Below are 20942 nucleotides of genomic sequence, written 5' to 3' on the forward strand. Positions count from 1 at the left end.
CCCCACTACAGAAAGGGTGTGGACAAATTAAGAGAGTCCAGTGGAGGGCAACAAAAATTATTAGGGGGATGGGGCATATGACTTATGAGGAGAGGCTGAGGGAACTGGGCTTATTTAGTCTGCAGAAGAGAAGAGTGAGAGGGGATTTGATAGCAGCCTTCAAGTACCTGAAGGGGGGTTCCAAAGAGGATGGAGCTAGCTGTTCTCAGTGGTGGCAGATGACAGAACAAGGAGAAATGGTCCAAAGTTGCAGTGGGGGAGGTCTAGGTTGGATATTAGGAAAAATTATTTCTCTAGGAGGGTGGTGAAGCACTGGAATGGGTTACCTAGGGAGGTGGTGGAATCTCCATCTTTAGAGGTTTTTAAGGCCCAGCTTGATAAAGCCCTTGCTGGGATGATTTAGTTGGGGTTGGTCCTGCTTTGATCAGTGGGTTGGTCTAGATGACCTCCTGAGGTCTCTTCCAACCCTAATCTTCTATGATTATATGAATTACTATCCCTATTTTACAGATGGGCAAATGAGGCACAGCGTAGATTAAGTGACTTTCTCCGGGTCGCACAGGGAAACCTGTAGCTAAGCTAGGAATTGAACCCTCTCCTGAGTCCAGGCCCAATGCTCTCTCCACTAATAGACTGTCCTTTTTACGTGCTTTGCCTCCACCTGGAGACATGTGCTTCACCACTGGGGCTATAGCTACACTAGAAAGAAAGGTGTACTTTTAACATGTTAAGTAATAAACAATGTTAAAATTCTAGTGTAGGCAAGGCAGCTGTAGTTTAACACACAGGGTGTACTTCAACATCCTCACCCACTAGGATTTTACCACATTAGTTAACATATGTTTAAAAGACCCATATTTTTTTTCTTGTGAGGACAAAGCTTATAGGTGAACTCCAGAAATCACACCTAAACCTTAATTTTGCTCAGCAGGAATGACAGAAGTCCCTAATTGCCTCCCTCCATGCTCATCAGACTTCCTCATCTTCTTTGTACAGTACTAGAAAATTGTACTTATGCATACGTGGAGAAGGGCCTAGACCAGTGGTGGGCAACCTGTGGCCCGTCAGGGTAATCTGTTGGTGGGCCTCGAGACAGTTTGTTTACACTGACCGTCTGCAGGCATGGCCGCCTGCTGCTCCCAGTGGCCATGGTTCACCATTCCCGGCCAATGGGAGCTGCGGCAAGTGGCGTGGGCTGCAGGGATGTGCTGGCCGCCGTTTCTCGCAGCTTCCATTGGCCGGGAACGGCGAACTGCGGCCACTGGGAGCTGCGGACAGCCGTGCCCACGGATGGTCAATGTAAACAAACTGTCTCACGGCCCCCCAGTGGATTACCCTGATGGGCTGCATGTGGCCCGCGGGCCACAGGTTGCCCAGCACTGGCCTCGACCAACATGGACTTTTTCAAAGGTCCTTTTCTTCATTATGCTTTTCAACCAGTTCAGGAGTGGGCCTCCTTAGACAGCTGGATAGTTTCATGGTGATCCTGGTTTTAAAGTGCTTCTGTATAAACAAAATGTTTAACAGTGTTTTATTTCATTAGGGCTTGGGGTAACTGCATCAACTTTTCATGTGTTTGGCTGGAAGTTAGGTGGGAGGGGAATTGTTTTGCTGGAAAATTAAGTGTATTTTTGATCCTGTAAGGCATGAACTGAATGAAGTGTCTGCTGGATATAATGCCTCTTCACTCTTCGAGAGTGACTTATTACCATCGTTAGTATTAGTAGGTAGATGATATTTAAAATGAATGTGCTTCTTAATGTTACAGCAAATAACAACAAAAATAAATTAGCAGTTAAATTAGCATATTGACTGGCTGGGTGAAGTATGTCTAGCATTCAACGCTGGTAATGAATAATTTGAAATATCACATATCTCAAGGAGGCTTGAAGGTTTTGTAGACTTTTTAGAGTAATCAAGGTTGGGTATGGTTTGCCCTACACTGGGTTTATGAATTTTCACTTCAAGGAATTGGCTTTCAGGGTTAATTGAATCAGATGCCTCATTCTAATCAACATCTAATAGTCAACTGTTATTAAAAGAGAATGTAAAGCAGTATATAATCAGTTTTCCCGTGCTCTTTATGGAAAATAGATTGATAATGCAAAATAGATTAAGCAAAATTACAGAGTGCATTTGAGTCATATATTCATACTGATGGGGCTTTGGTGTTTCCACTTTTCACACTTAACATGCTCATTTTGTTGATCATAATTTAGGCCTTCTCTGGGCCTTTCCACTTTTTAAAAAGTACTAATATGTTAGAACCTGACTCAGTGCCTCACTGTACAATCACCATTCTGTTATGAATGGATACACTTGCTGGGTCCCACCATGCTTTCAAGTCAACAGGGTAGAGTCTAGTCACTGTTTGTAGCTCTGGGTCTATGGGGCATGTTCCCATGACTCAGATCTCGTCTGTCACCCTTCTTTGGAATGTGGGGTGCTGATGCCCTAGGCCCAGAGATCAGCATCTGAGAATTCCTGAACCCCCTGCCCCTCCCAGTCACTTATGTAGTTCCCAGAGTTCCACCTAAGCTGTGGGCACTCCAGGCTTTTAGTTTAACCCCTTCGGGGATAATGTGACAAGAAGGCAAGGACCCCTTAGCAAAGGAATTCCTTAACCAGAGAAAATTTACTCTTAGAGTACTCAAGCCCTGAGATTCACCCTCCCCTAGTCTCATCTCAACCCTTCTGTGAGTCCCAGAATCATCATTGTTTCAGGCTGGGCAGAAACCCCTCCTACCCCTTCTCTCCTGGAAGTCCTTCTTATGTGTACTGATGGTTGGCTCCCAGCACAGAGCAGGACCTTGCCATTAAGTAGGCCCTTCCCCACTCATCCTCAGCCCGTGTAGAAAATCAATTATTCCACAGGGGCTGGTAGTTGAGAGACAGTTGATGGCTCTCGATTGATGAGGAGTGAAACATGTTTCCTGGGTAGAGCATCAGTCTAGAATTCATCACAACAGGTTTGCCTTGGGAAAGTTAAGACATTTTCAGCACATAATACAAAATGGAGTTCATAATTTGAAACAACCATCTACTGCTCTGTCATATTGTGCATGCAGACTCCATCCACGTATGTGTGTAAAGTGCTGTACGCATTTTCATTCCATTTCCACAGCCTACAGCGGATACCAAATTTAGGAACATAGATGAGCAGCTGTGTGTGTGTGAGAGAGAGATCATTGTATGAGCTTTCCCTCACCAATGCTTTATATCCTTCCAAACCCTTTCCCTTTCAAGGAAGAGACTCAGGATTTCACCTGTACTAAGGCTTTTACTCACTCTAGTTTAGAGCTGCTGACTCCAGGAATCTCCCTATGATCAAAGAATTGTTGTAGTGATATTTGCACTTCCTCTGCATCTGGGGAGGCAGGCCGAATTGGGAATAGAGGGAATTTGCTTCAATGATTAGACCATGTGCTGAGAGTTAAATGCCCTGTCTTGGTGTTGACTCACTGTGTGGCACTGGGCAAGTCAGTTTAATCTCCGGGACTCCATATGCCCATTTGTGCATCTGAGGCAATACCTGCCTCTCAGATATGTTGTGAAGTGTAAAGTTTGTCAAGAGATTTGAGATCTGTGTGGAAGGCATGACCTAAGTTCAGAGAAGAGTATTTTTTGAGTGCATCCCATCCCAATTCTTTATCGAGTTGTCAGGTTTGATTGTCAGGAGATGGAATAATTAGTGTACTGAAGGTCTGGACTAAGACAGACTGGGGCCCTAGGTACAGCATGATGCCTCTACCATGAGACTCTCCACCTGCACTGTGGTCCCCATTTGGAGTGAGCATGGCAGGGGCAGCATCGTGGAGAGCCCTTTTCTCCTTCTGGGAACAGCATCAGGGGCCCTTTCTAAAGGGAAGCAACAGGGATAGTAGCAGGACTTCCGCCACTGAAAGTAGTGAAGTCAACAGCAGGGGAAGGTAGGGGACAGTACTTACCCCAGTCATCAGTATCTATGTGCATGAGTGGGTGGGCTGGGACTGCTTTGCAACCAGATACAGAGTCCTCTGTTTGGGTGTTGATGGCAGGGGCCCTCAGAACAGTGAGTCTGGGAGTTAACACCCCAAGAAAATAAGAATCGGGCAGTTCACTTCTCTCAGAGCGATTTTTCCAGGCTGTCTGCAAACTGAGGCAATGAGGCAGGCATTGCTGCATTGGCACACTCATCCTCATTGTCAAGGTTTTCTCTGCACCATAATCTTATTTTTATGTTTTTAAATGACAGCTGGTAGTCTGATATAATCACATGACTCAAGGAGCTGGGGCCCTAGGCATGACCTTATGGTGTCAATGCCCAAATCCAGCCCTGCTGCATTCCACCTGGTCCCTTACTTGCTGAAAGCAATACTTGCCTGATTACCAGCTTCAGCTTACCTCAAATAGAGTATATTGAGAGGACTTCTGAGTTCCATGTTACACTATCCACTAGGTCACTGTGCTGGTCTCAGCATACTCTAATTTGTGATGGCACCTAAACAGATAAGCAGAATATGAGGCTCTTCATATTATTGTCAGGAACAAGGAAGATACAATCATTTGTAGAGTAGGGAGGGGGAGAAGTGGGCCCAATGCTATTCTGGAAGTGTACATTTAGTGAGAGTAGCTTTCTGACAAGCCTGTTTCCATGTTCTTGATTTTCTGTACTGCCCCATTTAGAAATCTAAGGTCAATCAAATGTCTGAATCTCACTGAGGATTTAATAGCCTAAGAAGTCTGTACTCTACCAATTATCCACAGTTTGAAAACTGTACTGATTTTAACTTTCCGTTGTGTTTTTAGGCTGCCTATTTGAGGATGACCTTTGCAAACCTTTTGAGATCTGCATAAATGGTAAGTCTGAGTGATGTGTTTTGTTGACCTATCTGTCCTCTATATAATTACATATATAGTCAACTTAAGCAAAATCTAAGTTATGAGTAAAGTATTTTATATCAGACTGCTGATAAGTAGTTGTTAGGGTGAGTTAAATGGCATTTTTATTCCTCTTGGCTTTAGACAACATCATGACTAACAAAATTTTCTGGAAATAATTAGAAATAAAGTTAGATACATTGAAATAAGAATATCTTAACTTTTAAAACTGACAGTCTAGCTTGAAAGCAGCAGTTCCGTCAGTCAGAGTTTTACCTTTTTAGACTATAATGTTAAGTAATCATCCCTTTTGTTTTTTCAAGACAAGTTCCTTTATTATCATAGGAAAAAGGAGGGCTTGAAAGGAATCTTTCTCCCTCTGCTTGGGATACTACCATTTTTTTCTGAATATACTGCTTCCTTGTCTTTTTGCTTGAGCTAACCCTACAGCTGCATTCAGCAGCTTCCTTCTCCTCTTCCTCCTACCTTCTCTGCAGTGAGACAAGAAAACAGACACAACACTGTTAGTAGGTGGCTGCAGATCAAAGTCCACTAGAGTGGGAACAGCAACCACTTTGGTCTCATTCCAGCGTTGTTAATGTGCTGTATGAAATCACTGCTGTTCTGAGGAACCAGTATCTTTACAGGGATGCCTCTAATTATTGTTATGACTGCAACATGGTACAATACATAGATTCATAAATATAGCTTAATTACAAAGTACAATGCATAGGATTTTTGTCTTCATGAACGAGTGGCACCAAATACAGTGAGAGGATTCTTGTTTGTTTTAAGCATTCAGTCAGAACAGTCAGTACTGTTATCTTTTTAATATAGCACATTTTGTAGTTTCTGATACAGAAACAGATTTAAGCATGTGTCTAATTTAAAGCACGAGTACTCCCATTTAAGTCAATGGGGACTTCTCATGTGCTTGAAATTAAGGTATGTGCTTAAGTACTTTCCTGAATCAGGTCCTTTAAACAAATAGGGGGTGTGTGTGTGAGTGAGTGAGAGAGAGAGATGAAAAAATAAGATAAAATAAATACATAGAAAGTAAAGATGCGTAAGTTCCCCAACTTCCCCTCAAAGTTAATTCTATAGTAAACTTCCTAGTTTACCTGGTCTTTTGTGGCTATTAAAATAATCTGCAAAAGAACACCTCATGTGGTCAGATTTGTGTATCTTATGCAGAGTGTAGCTCCACAGTTTTGTACAGTGTTGGATTTTCAAGCATATCATATACTTTTTATCCAATGACTAGATGGAGATTTTCAAATGAGTATTACCCTTAACTGGGCCATAAGACTCTACGCTGTTATATCCAGCAAAGAGAGTCCACCACACTCAAGAGATTCATGCAAAAAGGGACACAGTTTTAACTGCATCCATCTCATTATTTTTTAAAAATTGCAATAAAATTGCAAATGTGTATGTATCTATAATGTCTTATTATCTTTCTATGCACAATTTAGTGAATTACTCTGAGATTTTGAAAAGCATTAATTTTAGCCGCATTAAAGTCAGTGGGAGTTTTACCTTTGTTTTCAGTGGGAGCAGAGTTAAGCCAACTGTGCTCTTTTGAAAATACTATTCTTATTTTTCCCTAAGCAAAGTTGATAAAAGTAGGTCAATGATGATTAAGCACCTCAGTCACTGGCATTCACCAGTGACTGATTTTAATTTTAAAAATGTGCAGGGACAACATCAGTTTGTTTAAAACTACTACAATGTATGTCATGTTTTTGCCCTAATTTGGGTGAATATTCTCTAAATTATAAATGCATCTATATGGCAAATAAAAAGGCACCATTGCTGACAAATTCATAAAACAACCTTAGTAGCAATATTTTTGAGGGACCTACACAAATGTTTTCAACTCATGTGCCCTTGTCGGCTTCCAATTAATAAACAGTATTCACAGAATTATGCTCATGTCATCAATAATGCTCATTGGGAAGTAAATAAAGTAAATTGGAATCAAAGCTCAAAAAAGGCAAAGAAAGTCAAACTTATTTTTAAAACGTAAGGAAAATCATCAAAGTTTGTAAAAGAGCAGGATCAAAATCATTAAGGAAATTAATGTTATTTTCAAGGCTCTGAAGAGGATGGATATTGAAAGATTCAAGTAAAACAGGAATTGGGGAAATGAAAAATAAAATATACTAGGCAATGCCTCTTTTTGTATTTAACAGAAAATGTGAGGACTCCTTACTTTTGAGCATCACCCTCTCCCCCAAGCTGTTTTTTGTATAACTGCATCTTTGAAATTCTCCAGATATTCCTGACGTCTGCAAATTGTGCAGTGCAAAGGTACCCAGAGCCCTGAGAGCTGTGGGATTTAAATTTTTCAAAAGAAAATAACTTGGTTAGTTTTCCAGCACAAGTGGATTTTTTTTCTAAAAATTAAATACCTGCAGTTTTGGGATAAACATTCCCCTGGATTAAAGGAAAGGAGAATTAAAAATAATATTGTTAAAATAATAATTGGATCATAAGTTCTACTGTAAGGAGCTGAGAGGAGAAAGGTTCATTCATCACATCATATACATCTGTTAGGCCATATATCACCATTCAGTGCAGGAACTGCTGTACATTTGTCTGTGCAGCAATCAGTGTTATATCATGTATAGGGCCCTAACAAATTCATGGCCATGAAAAATACGTCACGAACCATGAAATCTGGTCTCCCCCCATGCAATCTGGGGGAGACCAGTGTTATACTATACAGATTTCACGGGGGAGACCAGTGTTTCTCAAATTGGGGGTCATAGAATCATAGAAGATTAGGGTTGGAAGAGACCTCAGGAGGTCATCTAGTCCAATCTCCTGCTAAAAGCAAGACCGACACCAAATAAATCATCCCAGCCAAGGCTTTGTCAAGCCGGGCCCTAAAAACCTCTAAGGATGGAGATTCCACCACCTCCCTAGGTAACCCATTCCAGCGCTTCATCACCCTCTTAGTGAATTAGTATTCCTAATATCCAACCTAGATCCTCCCCCCGCACTGCAACTTGAGACCATTGCTTCTTGTTCTGTCATCTGCCACCACTGAGAACAGCCAAGCTCCATCCTCTTTGGAACCCCCCTTCAGGTACTTGAAGGCTGCTATCCAATACTCCCTCACTCTTCTCTTCTGCAGACTAAATAAGCCCAGTTCCCTCAGCTTCTCCTTGTAAGTCATGTGCCCCAGCCTCCTAATCATTTTCATTGCCCTCCGCTTTGGGTCCTGACCCAAAAGGGAGTTGCAGGGGGTGTCACAGGGTTATTGTAGGGGGGTTGCGGTATTGCCACCCTTACTTCTGTGCTGACTTCAGAGCTGGGCGGCCAGACAGTGGTGGTGCTGACCAAGGGCCCAGCTCTGCACGCAGCAGTACAAAATTAAGGGTGGCAATATCATACCATGTCATCCTTTCTTCTGCGCTGCTGCTGGTGAGCAGCAGCGCAGAAGTAAGGGTACTAGTACACCAACCCCCGCATACAATAACCCTGCAACCCCCACCACTCCTTTTTGGGTCAGGACCCCTACAATTACAATACCGTGAAATTTCAGATTCAAATAGCTGAACTCATGAAATTTACGGTTTTTAAAATCCTATGACCGTGAAATTGACCAAAATGGCCCGTGAATTTGGTAGGGCCCTAATAATTTATAAAGGCCTTTTTTGGCCTCAGTGATGAGTTCTCATTTGCATTTGCTTAGTTACTCCTGCAACACTCAAGCGATATTAATTTTCTTCCATAAATCTTTTATCAGTTTTCCTGAATGGCACTTACTCAACAAGTGATTAAAAAGGAGCGTATTGTTTTATGTTTGCCTTAGTGATATGAGGATTAGCCAAGGAAGACGACTTTGACTGTGCTTTCTGGATTTTTCATTGAGAGAGGCAGGCTTTGGGGTGAAAATATTTAGATGCCATTTGATTTTACATCCTGCAGTCAGTTCAATGACTGTTTCTTTATCTGTAGAATGGGGAATAGGATACTTACCATGTTTGTGAAGGGCTTTGAGATCTAGGGATAAAAATTATTTGTAAGAGCTAGGTGGTATTATTATTTCTAGGCATTAATAGAAAAGTGAAGAACATTACTTGGAATTCTATAAAGCTGAAGAATGGATGTTCCTATATAAGCATCTGAGTTGTTATATGAAGAAAGAAGCAGATGGATAAACATTTTAAGACTAACAGAAGTTGGAGTAAGCACAGTAAATGAATAGCAAGGCAAATAAGATCAGGAATTGGGGGTAGGAGAGAATAGGGCATGTGTTTGCATGTGAGACATAGAGTGAATGAAGCTTCAGGAAGGAGTTTTCAGAACTCTGAAAGCAAATTGCATATACGTCTGTTCAGAACATTTCCTGTAGCTGTATATTTAAAGTTCTTCTAATCTCAGTTTTTTGACTGAATATTTGGAAAATGTCATGTTCTATTTTGTATCGTACACGATAAGTAAAGCAGTTTATGCAAAACATCAGCTTTCTGCTGCTGTGCAGCTATCCAATTACAAGATGTAAAGCAATATTATAGATGCTGATAGAAAACAGCAACCAAGCATATCCTGTCCTTTCGTATAAAATAACGCTGTGTGCTGTATACTGGTGTTGAGGTAAACAGCATAGGGTGTAGACAAGGCTGTTAGTTTGAAAATAACTACCCCCAGCTTTCTATGTTACTCTCTAATATTTGAGTTGCTCATACAGAGCACTGGCATTATTTCGTTTAGGTAATCTGAAGATCATTTGCTTCAGCCTCAGTATCTTCCTGCTGCTTTCATATCCTTCCTTAGATGCCACCTCTTCACTTCCCATCAAGGGAGCATTTATAAAGCTAGGAGAGTTTTATTAATGGCAGATGCAGTTGTTGCAAATCTCCTTGCAGCATGAAACCATAACAGGGATTGTGCAGATAAGATCTGATTGCGGAAAATAGCTCTGTGAGGTGAACCAAAAAAGTTAATTAACTATAGTGGCTGGCACACTGTATCATTAAGTCAAGCCTCATTGACAGCAACTAAACCTCTCACAGGAAGACATGGTCTAATGTCTGAAATAGTGTTTTTAGATTCTGTGTCCCTGAAAGCCTGTATAAACAGTTAAGCACAGCTGAATCAATATGGCTTTATATATGCAAGCTGCACTTGTTAGAGGGGACTTCGATTAGTACAATGTATTGAAGCCTTCCAAGCATGACAACTTAGAATTGTGAGCCTTTCCAAGTTTGAATGTCTCCAAATAGTTTAGAATATTAATGTCTTTTTTTCCTAAGCTGCAGTGCTTCCATGAACATTTTGGGATGTTAGTGATTGTGTGTGTTGATGACAAGCCATAAGGTTTGCATGTGTTGATGACAAAGCCATAAATGGTGAACATGTGCCACAGATGATAAGGGAGTAGAGTAAGGATCCCTGAAGCGGTTTCTTGCACTTAATGTGTTATGCTTTGAGGTTTCCAAATAGTCACCTAATGGGATGGAATTGTGCAGCATTGTTTAGCTAACATGTCTACAGCTATATCTGTATTGACAAGGCATTTCTGTTAGCAAAGGTACAGAGTTTTTGTAGAATGACTATAAATTTGTGTATGAGCTTCTCAAAGCTTCTCAGTAATCATCAGTGTTTGTTAAATCCAAATTCAAGCTTCTGTTGAAATACTTCAAATAGCACTGGCACATGCCTTGATCATATAATATAACATTTTTCATCCAAGTATGTCAGAACGCTTTCCCAGTATAAATGAAGTCTAACACCAGCTCAGGAAGTACTGGAGATCTCAAAAGTAAATTTGATGTTGAGATTTTCAACTTGACTTTCAGGAAAAAAGTACACATAGGTTTAGAATTAGTATCCAAACTAAGCCATTTATATCTGGAAGTTCTCCCGTAACCACTTGTGAAACACAGAGATCGAGGGGGTGGGGGGATCTTACCTGAGATCAAGTAATTTTTAATATTCTTTGAGTAAACAGGGGAGACTTGTCAAAATACAACATTAAATTCAAGAAAGGGGCACCCTTGTGTGTCTACTGTTATCTCTGAAAATTAATTTTGGTCACATTGTATCCTAAAAGCTAAAGAATAATTAGCTGTTACATAGTACTTGAGATCTTCAAAGGATTTTATGTACACCTTTACCTTACAAGGGTTTGTGAGGATTAGTTAAGTATTTTCAATTGGGGAAGTAAACACAGAAAGATTAACTGTGGCACAGATTTTCAAAACTGGTCTCCGAATATTGGATGCCTCATATTAGACCTAGATGTCTCGTTGGAGAGTCATTGTATGAGTTCTTCTTCAGCTGTTCCAAAGCACCTTCTGTTCTATTTACAGTGCCTTCTGCTCTCTTTTATTGAGTTGTACAGTTCTGTCACTCTTACTGGTCAGAGTGTATGTGAAGACCTTCAGGGAACAGATAACATGGTTTTATCTGATTTATCCTCAGTATGCTATGCAGAACTGTATTTGGCTTTGTCTTCTCTGCTAAAATGTTTGGGTTTTTTAACCTTAGGGTAACTAGTGTGCATGAGCTATCCCCATTTAAAAACACAGTGAAGACACAGCATTTTAGTTTTACTATGGGATAAATACGGTGAGGTCAGCACTATACCCCCACCTCGGGTTGACCTCAGAGAGATTACCTCACGGTAAAACTTGGGTGGCTTGTCTTCCCTGTGTTTTTGACCTGGAGCTCACTCACACACATTAGTTACCCTAGGTATAAATAACACTCCATTTTTAGCAGTGAAGATACAGTCTGTGTCTCTTCCAAACAGGAAGTTTGTATCTTGGTGCTATTTCAGTGACTGATTGAAACTGACTAGATGCAAGTGTGATTTGCACTCCACATGTTTTATGGAAATAGGCTTATGAGTGTGAATATTGTTAGGGGGCTTATTCCTTCATCCACTTACTTCCCTGGTCCTTCTTACATGAACAGAGAGCAACAATACCCGAAGTCCAAAGGTGCACACAATTCGATGTTTATTGGGGTGAACTTCCAGCAAGCATGATTCCAGTTTCCTTCCTTAGTGTCCCCCTTCCCAGCTCTGACACCACAGAGCCTTACACCTGTGTCCTTGTTCCCATTCCTGCCCTTAGCCAAACATGATTCCAATTTCCATACCCCTATTCCCTGTTCCCATTTCCCCCTTTAGCCAAACATGATTCCAATTTCGCCACCCCCATTCCCTATTCCCATTTCCCCTCCCCACACCCACCCACTCATTTCCTGATGGACTGCAGACTATATAGTAAACCTTGAGTTCTGCTTAGCTATACCTTAACCAATCATTTTCCTGAAATTTAACTAACCAATCCTAACATATTGTAACATGATTATTTTCAGAGTAACAGCCATGTTAGTCTGTATTCGCAAAAAGAAAAGGAGTACTTGTGGCACCTTAGAGACTAACCAATTTATTTGAGCATGAGCTTTCGTGAGCTACAGCTCACTTCATGAAGTGAGCTGTAGCTCACGAAAGCTCATGCTCAAATAAATTGGTTAGTCTCTAAGGTGCCACAAGTACTCCTTTTAACATCATTATGTAACCAATTATATCCCACCACCTTAATTAGTTTACACCCAGCAAAATTAATTATACAGCAGACAGAAACAATCACAGAACCAGACAGAGATTATACAGACAAACAATAGCAAAGTGGGACCTATAATGACAAAACAATACAGAAGTGAGGATTTCACATCCCAGCTATTGATAAGTGAGTTCTTGCCAGACAGGATGCTCTCAAACTAAGTTTCCTTTTACATCTTCTAGGCACTTCCCTTTCTCTGGAGGTGACAAGCATTATCAGGACAGGAATGTATTCCTAACAGCCCAATAGCACCTTCTTTCAATGTGACTAGTTTGGAATGTGAGGATATGACCAGTCGCTTCCCAGCTTATGGCTGCCTCTGTTGCTTAACCAAAGGCCTTAGCCTAAGAACAGGGCCTCAGACTGTCACAATGAGAGAAGGACCTTACACTGGCAGACAGTGATTTTGATTCTTTCTTTTATACCTCTATAACTAGCTAAGTGATAAGAATACACCTAAATTCTTAGAGTATAGGCCTTTACAGACAGGCCTCAATATCCATATCCTAACAAATATGATGTAACTGGAATATGCTTTATGCGAAAGGTCTCTTGTAAGGTATCATAAGAGAGGTTATAACCTACTGAATATATTCTTCCTATTTGTATGCATATATTATTCTTGTACCTGAAGCTAGATATATGAAGTATAACTCTGAGGTCCTATTGTAATTATGCAAAGTGTGGGCCATTAATGGTGGTTTAGAATCTTGATGGTTCCTATTGACTAGGACTTTTGGTTGTAAATGGTTTATTTACCTGCACGCCTTCCTGTGTATGTGTGGGCCAACCCAGGAAGAATAGAGACCAGGGGTCTTACAGTGACATGTGACCATGTCCTATGATGCTGGAATCCATCTTAATCCTTGTACTTTTCCATTGATAAGGCGGGGGTGGGGACAAGCACAGACAAAAGATTCCTGCCTTGTGCCAAAGCTATAAAAGGGGGTGGAGCAGGACAAAGAGGGCTGCCAGTCATGAGAAAATCCCTGCTTACCACCTAAGATGTCTGTTGGATCTAACAAAGACTGTACCAGGGAAAAGGATTGGGCCCAGACTAGAAGCTTATTGGAACATCTCTGAGGGTGAGAGATTACCTGTAATCAGTTTCTGAATGTATTAGGCTTAGACTTGTGTGTTTTGCTTTATTTTGCTTGCTTACTTACTTTGTTCTGACTGTTATTACTTGAAACCACTTAAATCCTACTTTTTATACTTAAGAAAATCATTTTTGTTTATTAATAAACCCAGAGTAAGTGATTAATACCTGGAGGAGCAAACATCTGGGCATATCTCTCTATCAGTGTTATAGAGGACAGACAATTTATGAAATTACCCTGTATAAGCTTTATACAGGGTAAAACGAATTTATTTGGGGTTTGGATCACATTGGAACTGGGTGTCTGGGTGCTGGAGACCGGTAACCTGCTGAGCTGTTTTCAGTTAAGTCTGCAGCTTTGGTGGCATGGACAAGACCCTGGGTCTGTGTTGCAGCAGGCTTGCATTTCTGGCCGAACAAGACAGGGTTCTGGAAGTCCCAAACTGGCAGGGAAAATGGGCTCAGAGGTAATTTCAGCACATCAGGTGACAGTCCCAAGGGGGTCTCTGTGACCGAATCCATCACAGCAAGATAGTGATGTTACTAGTGGGATATAAATTCAAGAATTCAGGCATCATCTTTGATTGAAAGCTGAAAGAGGAAACCCAGTATTAATGGCACTTCTAAAATATTTGAAAGTTATAATCTTTAAAGAGCGGCCCTATTTATGATAGTATGATTTGTGACATCTAACATGTGAGATACTTTATTTGGAGGTTTTAGAGTAGCAGCCATGTTAGTCTGTATCCGCAAAAAGAAAAGGAGGACTTGTGGCACCTTAGAGACTAACACATTTATTTGAACATAAGCTTTCATGAGCTACAGCTCACTTCATCTGATGAAGTGAGCTGTAGCTCACGAAAGCTTATGTTCAAATAAATGTGTTAGTCTCTAAGGTGCCACAAGTCCTCCTTTTCTTTTTACTTTATTTGGAGTTACTCTTGAGAATCACTCATAGCTGTAGCTCCTGCAGAACACAATAGCATGATGTCTATTGGTGGACCTTCGTTCGTGCTCCAGGAGCTGCACTGCCTGCCCACTATGCAGAAGCAAGGGAGATTAAAGAAGTATGTAAAGATGTAAATAACACAGATTTAATCTCCCTTAGGTTTCCTCTGTATCCCTGTGTCTTGTCCTGGTGATTAATCTTGACATGTTTGGAACCACCGCTGAACATTCCACAGTGTTATTTCAAGTGGACAGGAGGCAGAGCCTTCTCTGTCAAGGGCACATTCAAAAAGTACAATTGTGATATAATTCAAGAAGCTTTTGTGTCCCTGTGAGTTTTGTTTTTTACACGGGAGGATATTGTCTGTCTTTGGTAAATTATGGCCTGGGTTGGGATAGCGTTTTGGTGAGTGGAATGGTGCATTATTTATTGTGTGTTTTGGTGTGTGTTTAAAGGATTCTCGGTTTTGATTCAGTACTGGCTTTATATTAGGCCTTAAGGTTTTTAAAATATTTTTGTTAGTTGCCCAGCGGTTTTTCAACATAGGGCATCACAGAATAAAAATAAGTAATTATTTAATACCTCTTTGACTCCGCTCCCATAATTCCTGGTCAGAACTTGCCAGCCATATTATGTATTGAGGGATTGTGATGTGGACAAGAGCCCAAGACTGAGGCTTGCAATTTCAGTCTCATTTTAGATTAGGACAGAATGTATAATATTTTAAAGTGCACTATTCTGCTAGAACCACTACTGCCTAAGCACTAGATGCTTTTGGATGGTTATGAGACTTTCACTTTCAGAAATATACAATGTCATTTTGATACTAGAGGATAACATGTGATTCTCTTGTACTTGCTGCTTTCTAAAATCCATGATAACTAGGTAACTTATAATTTAGAAAAAGCCCTGTAAGGTATGAAAGATGTGTAATTTAAAATATTTTGGAAATATTAGGTTTGTTAATGGTTTTAATGTAAGGGCTTATCACACACAGGTACACTAATTACTTCTGTGTGGGATGTAAAAGTTCACTCAACAGGTTACTCAGCAGCCTTTGCCAAGTTTGATATACAGAGCTGTTTTATATTTTATTGTTGTTTTATTACACTTAAAAACAAACGAACAAAAATAAACCTTCATGTGACATCTGGGAGGCTGTGAAAAAGTACTGGCAGTTTGGAAAGGAGATTAGGGAGTCTCAATAAAATTTGTGCTTGATGAATCATGAAACACAAGAATCTGAAAAGGACAATGTGGTCTAAAGAGACAGAACAGAACACCAAACAATAATGTTCTGGCATTGGTGTGGAAAGACAGAGGGAACACTGCTTTGTAGTGTTTCTGAAACAGCAAAGACGTACATAGAACCTTCATGTCACCTCCCTCTCCATCTGACTTTGACATCAGGAAATGTAGCTTACCTCTTGAATAAGAATAAGGTGTTCGGTTTCTGGAACCTTGGGTAAATTGGATAGTGAGAAGCTTCCATCTTTACAGATCTGTTTGCACACTTGTAATCCAAGGACCTGGATAAACATAGTTGGGAACAGGGCATTTTAAGAAATATTACACAAGCAAAATAGATGCCAAATTGGTGGTTTTGTAGTGTGGACAAACGATGACTGGACTAGTACCGTATATCCTCTCCAGATTTGAGTAAGATTTGAACTCATGTTTCTGTAATTAAAAGGATCGCCCTTGATTTAGCTCTAACTGTTACGCTGTGGAGAAGCCCATAGAATAAAAGAATATTAGGGTTGGAAAAGACCTCAGGAGGTCATCTAGTCCAATCCCCTGCTCAAAGCAGGACCAACACCAACTAAATCATCCCAGCCAGGGCGTTGTCAAGCTGGGCCTTAAAAACTCTAAGGATGGAGAGTCCACCTCCTCCCTAGGTAACCCATTCTAGTGCTTCACCACCCTCCTAGTGAAATAATGTTTCCTAATATCCAACCTACACTTCCCTCACTGCAACTTGAGACCATTGCTCCTTGTTCTGGTGTGTGCCACCATTGAGAACAACCTAGCTCCATTCTCTTTGGAACCCCCCTTCAGGTAGTTAAAGGTTGCTATCAAATTCCCCCTCACTCTTTTCTTCTGCAGACTAAATAAGCCCAGTTCCCTCAGCCTCTCCTCATAAATCATGTACCCCAGCCCCCATGCTGGACTTCCTTAGCTGCCTTGTGCAGTATGTGTCTGTCCTCCTTGCCCCTCTCCTAAGTAAACATCAATCTAGGTATAAATATCACACAAGAGTGACAGTAATTAATCAAATGAGTCAAATATTTGATTAAATAACAAGCTATCCAGGATAACAGAAAACACTGATGAAAATGGACAAAAAAGCTTCCAAAAAGGAACTGGACTAGAAACCTCAAAATACATAGATACTTTCCTGACTAGTATAATTACACGCTATTTCTTTTTCCTAGCACATACCATTTTGTGTTAATTTTTGAAAATTGTACTAATCTATTTATATGATTAATAGAAATGCATGATACATTATTTGACTACTTGTGTATTTGAAACTTACCTCCTTTTTCTACAGATACCATTTTATGGGGCGGTTATTAATTTATGCAAGGCAAATATTGATCATCTGAATTCTCTCTGGGTGCAAAGTCTGTATCTTCTTCTTCTTTGGCCATCTCTCGATGTGAGGATGATGTCTGCCAAGGGGGTTCATTGGTGGGTTTTTAAGTGGCTGAGGGGCCCAATTCATGCTGTGCAGATTTTCCCCACAGAAGTGACAAGTGTAATCTTGGAGGAGACATGGTTGTTGGCTGGACTGTTGTGCCCTTTCTTTCCTCCTTTGTCACTTCTGTCTCATGAGCACGTCTGTTCTCCTCAAAGTGAGCTGTGGCTTCGTGTATGGTGTGGCATCACTGTGTTCTGTTCCTCACCGAATCCTCCTGTTAGGGGGCTTATTCCTTCACCCACTTACTTCCCTGGTCCTTCTCGCATGAACAGAGAGCAACAATACCCGAAGTCCAAAGGTGCAAACAATTCGATGTTTATTGGGGTGAACTTCCAGCAAGCATGATTCTAGTTTCCTTCCTTAGTGTCCCTCTTCCCAGCTCTGACACCACAGAGCCTTACACCTGTGTCCTTGTTCCCATTCCTGCCCTTAGCCAAACATGATTCCAATTTCCTTACCCCCAGTCCCTGTTCCCATTTCCCCCTTTAGCAAAACATGGTTCCAATTTCACCACCTCCATTCCCTGTTCCCATTTCCCCTCCCCACACCCACCCACTCATTTCCTGATGGACTGCAGACTATATAGTAAACCTTGAGTTCTGCTTAGCTATACCTTAACCAATCATTTTCCTGAAATTTAACTAACCAATCCTAACATATTGTAACATGATTATGTAACCAATTATATCCCACCACCTTAATTAGTTTACACCCAGCAAAATTAATTATACAGCAGACAGAAACAATCACAGAACCAGACAGAGATTATACAGACAAACAATAGCAAAGTGGGACCTATAATGACAAAACAATACAGAAGTGAGGATTTCACATCCCAGCTATTGATAAGTGAGTTCTTGCCAGACAGGATGCTATCAAACTAAGTTTCCTTTTACATCTTCTAGGCACTTCCCTTTCTCTGGAGGTGACAGGCATTATCAGGACAGGAGTATATTCCTAACAACCCAATAGCACCTTCTTTCAATGTGACTAGTTTGGAATGTGAGGATGTGACCGGTCGCTTCCCAGCTTATGGCTGCCTCTGTTGCTTAGCCAAAGGCCTTAGCCTAAGAACAGGGCCTCAGACTGTCACAGTGAGAGAAGGACCTTACACTTGGCAGACAGTGATTTTGATACTCTCTTTTATACCTCTGTAACTAGCTAAGTGATAAGAATACACCTAAATTCTTAGAGTATAGGCCTTTACAGACAGGCCTCAATATCTATATCCTAACACCTCCCAGTTCATTGGGTTGATACCTCCCTTTTTAAGGTGTACTTTCAGTATGTCTTTGAAGCACTTCCACTGCCCTCATGAGCCCTTCTTTCTTGACTTAACTGAGAGAAGAGTACTTGCTTTGGGAGGCGAGTTTCAGGCATACGTACACAGTGGCCAGCCCAGTGGAGTTGGTGTTTCATGACCTGCACTTCTATACTGCTGATGCTGGCTGCAGAGAGAACACTGATGTTAGTGCGTTGGTTTTCCCAGCTGATCCTGAGAATCCTCCTGAGGCAGTGCTGTTGGAACCACTCCAGAAGCTTGAGATGTCATCTGTAGGTTACCCAGGTCTCACACCCATAGAGAAGGGTGGGGATGACAACTGCCTTGTAAACCAAGATCTTGGTGCCTGTTTGCAGATCCCTATCATTGAAGACTCATTTGAGTAGTCTTCCAAAGGATGTGCTGGCACATCAGATCCTGTATTCAATTTCTGTGTCAATGCTGGCTGGCTCTACCAGCCCTCACCTGCACGAACTACTCTTTGTACTCCACAAATCATCATCAGAGGAGAACCCCTGGAAAATGTGGACTATTTTCCATACCTTGGCAGCCACCTCTCCCAAACAACCAGCATTGACACAGAAATACAGGATCCGCTGTGCCAGCACATCCTTTGAAAGACTACTCAAACGAATCTTCAATGATAGGGAAAATCTGTATAGTTGTGTTAATACTGCACTCTTAAAGACTCTGATTTAGACATTACTTCAGATGGGTCCTTAAATTCCAAGATCCCATCTGTTCTGCAGATGCCATGCCTCTTTTTTGAAAGAATAGGGGTTTTTCTAGCAAACTTCTGCCCAAAACATCCCCTTCTCCAATTGTTGTTCAGGGTGTTTTGCATTGGTTGGCTAGTGTCATCCCATCATATTGCTATTGTTCATTAATAATAATAAGTTCCATTTCAACAGCATTTTTCTTTCACAGACTTGATAGCTCTTCATAGCTTTCAAACACTTGACAACAAAGTGTTAAGCAGTGGTAAAAGTGCACCAGTAGCCTATACCATTATTGTCTCATTGTTTCCTTGTCCTCCCCCATCTGCTTGTATCCATCTGTTACCTCTTGTCTTGTACTTAGATTGTAAGCTGCTTGGGGTAGGGACTCTCTTTTTGTTCTGTGTTTGTACCATGTCTAACACAATAGGATCCTGGTCCAAGTCATAGGTGCTATAGTAATACAAGTAATTAATAATAACACTTGACAAGAATTAATTAATGTTGTCTCGACACACCTGTGAAGTAGGTAAGCACTGTTATCCATGTTTTACAGATGTAGGAACCAAGGGCTTGTTTTCACTATTGCGCTACATTGGTGCAGCTCCATTAATGCAGCTGCACTGATGTAGCGTGTCTGGTGAAGACATGCTATGTTGATGGGAGAGTGCTCTCCCATCGACGTAATTACTCCACCTCAACAAGAAGCAGAAGCTATGTCAACGGGAGAGAGTCTCCCACTGATGTAGTGCGGTATAGACAGCACTTTAAGTCGACGTATTTTACGTTGCTCAGGGGGATGGTTTTGTCACACCCCTAAGTGATGTAAGTTACATCAACTTTAGTGGCAGTGTAGACCAGCCCTGAGGCATGAGGAGGTCAAGTGACTTGTCCAAGGATATATGAGAAGTCTTTGACAAAACCAGAAATAGGACACAGATCATCTGACTCAGAGGCCATCCTCCTCACTACAGTAGTACTGTGTGTGTATTCGTGAAGTGCATAGAGATTCTTTTGGGTTGAAGGCACTTTGTTCATTGAAATGTCACTAACAGTTGAATACATCCATGCCAAGATGTTAAGGAAGAGTGATAGTCTTTACAAATATATTTCAAATATGGATTGTAATTTTTGTGTTTAACTGTATGAAAAAAATAATTTTCAGTAGCAGCTACTGGATAAACCAGACAGGATTTAAATGTGTGCAACACTTAATAAAACACCACTGTTCTTTCTTGCAAGTGGTCATAACTTGTAGCAACAATACAAAGTGTTTACTCTGATAAAACTCTCACTAAAGGACTTTGGGCCCAATTCAGCAGTCCCAAATAAATATCCTGAGTAACGATTTCAGGACTGGGGCCAAAATTTGATACACATACTAGGTTATTTTTTATTGTCAGTGAATTTTGTTCTGTGTTCCTTATGTAATATGTAGGAAGTTACCAAATATTTGACTAGTAGGGGAACAGTCACTGAGTAATTTTCTCCAATATTATCCTTTTGGTTCTCCTCTCCCACTTAAATAAATAAATAAGGGGAGAAAAATCAGAATGAGCTACCTTTACCTTCACTTCTTAATTATATGTAGGGTTTGCGGAATTTTATTTTAATATTTTTAAATTTCAACAGGTAATATTTTGTGCATTTTTTTCTGCTTTTTATCAATTTAAATGTTCAGTTATGCAGAATTATAGGTTTTAAGCATCTTTTTATTTTTATCTATTTAAATTATCCGAGTTG

The 20942-nt window shown here is 40.7% G+C and overlaps 1 protein-coding gene across 2 annotated transcripts in view; it reads left to right on the top strand.

Annotated features, from left to right (window-relative positions):
* Nucleotides 1–20942, top strand: part of PTPRN2 (protein tyrosine phosphatase receptor type N2) — a 1019026-nt gene that overhangs the window by 131053 nt on the left and 867031 nt on the right. For both annotated transcript variants that reach the window (XM_074946270.1, XM_074946267.1), the window contains exon 2: nt 4789–4839. In XM_074946270.1, coding sequence (XP_074802371.1) covers nt 4789–4839 — 51 coding nt within the window. The remainder of the gene's footprint in view (nt 1–4788; nt 4840–20942) is intronic.

Source organism: Natator depressus, chromosome 2 (assembly GCF_965152275.1).
Source record: "Natator depressus isolate rNatDep1 chromosome 2, rNatDep2.hap1, whole genome shotgun sequence".
In the NCBI taxonomy this organism is placed as follows: Eukaryota; Metazoa; Chordata; order Testudines; family Cheloniidae; genus Natator; species Natator depressus.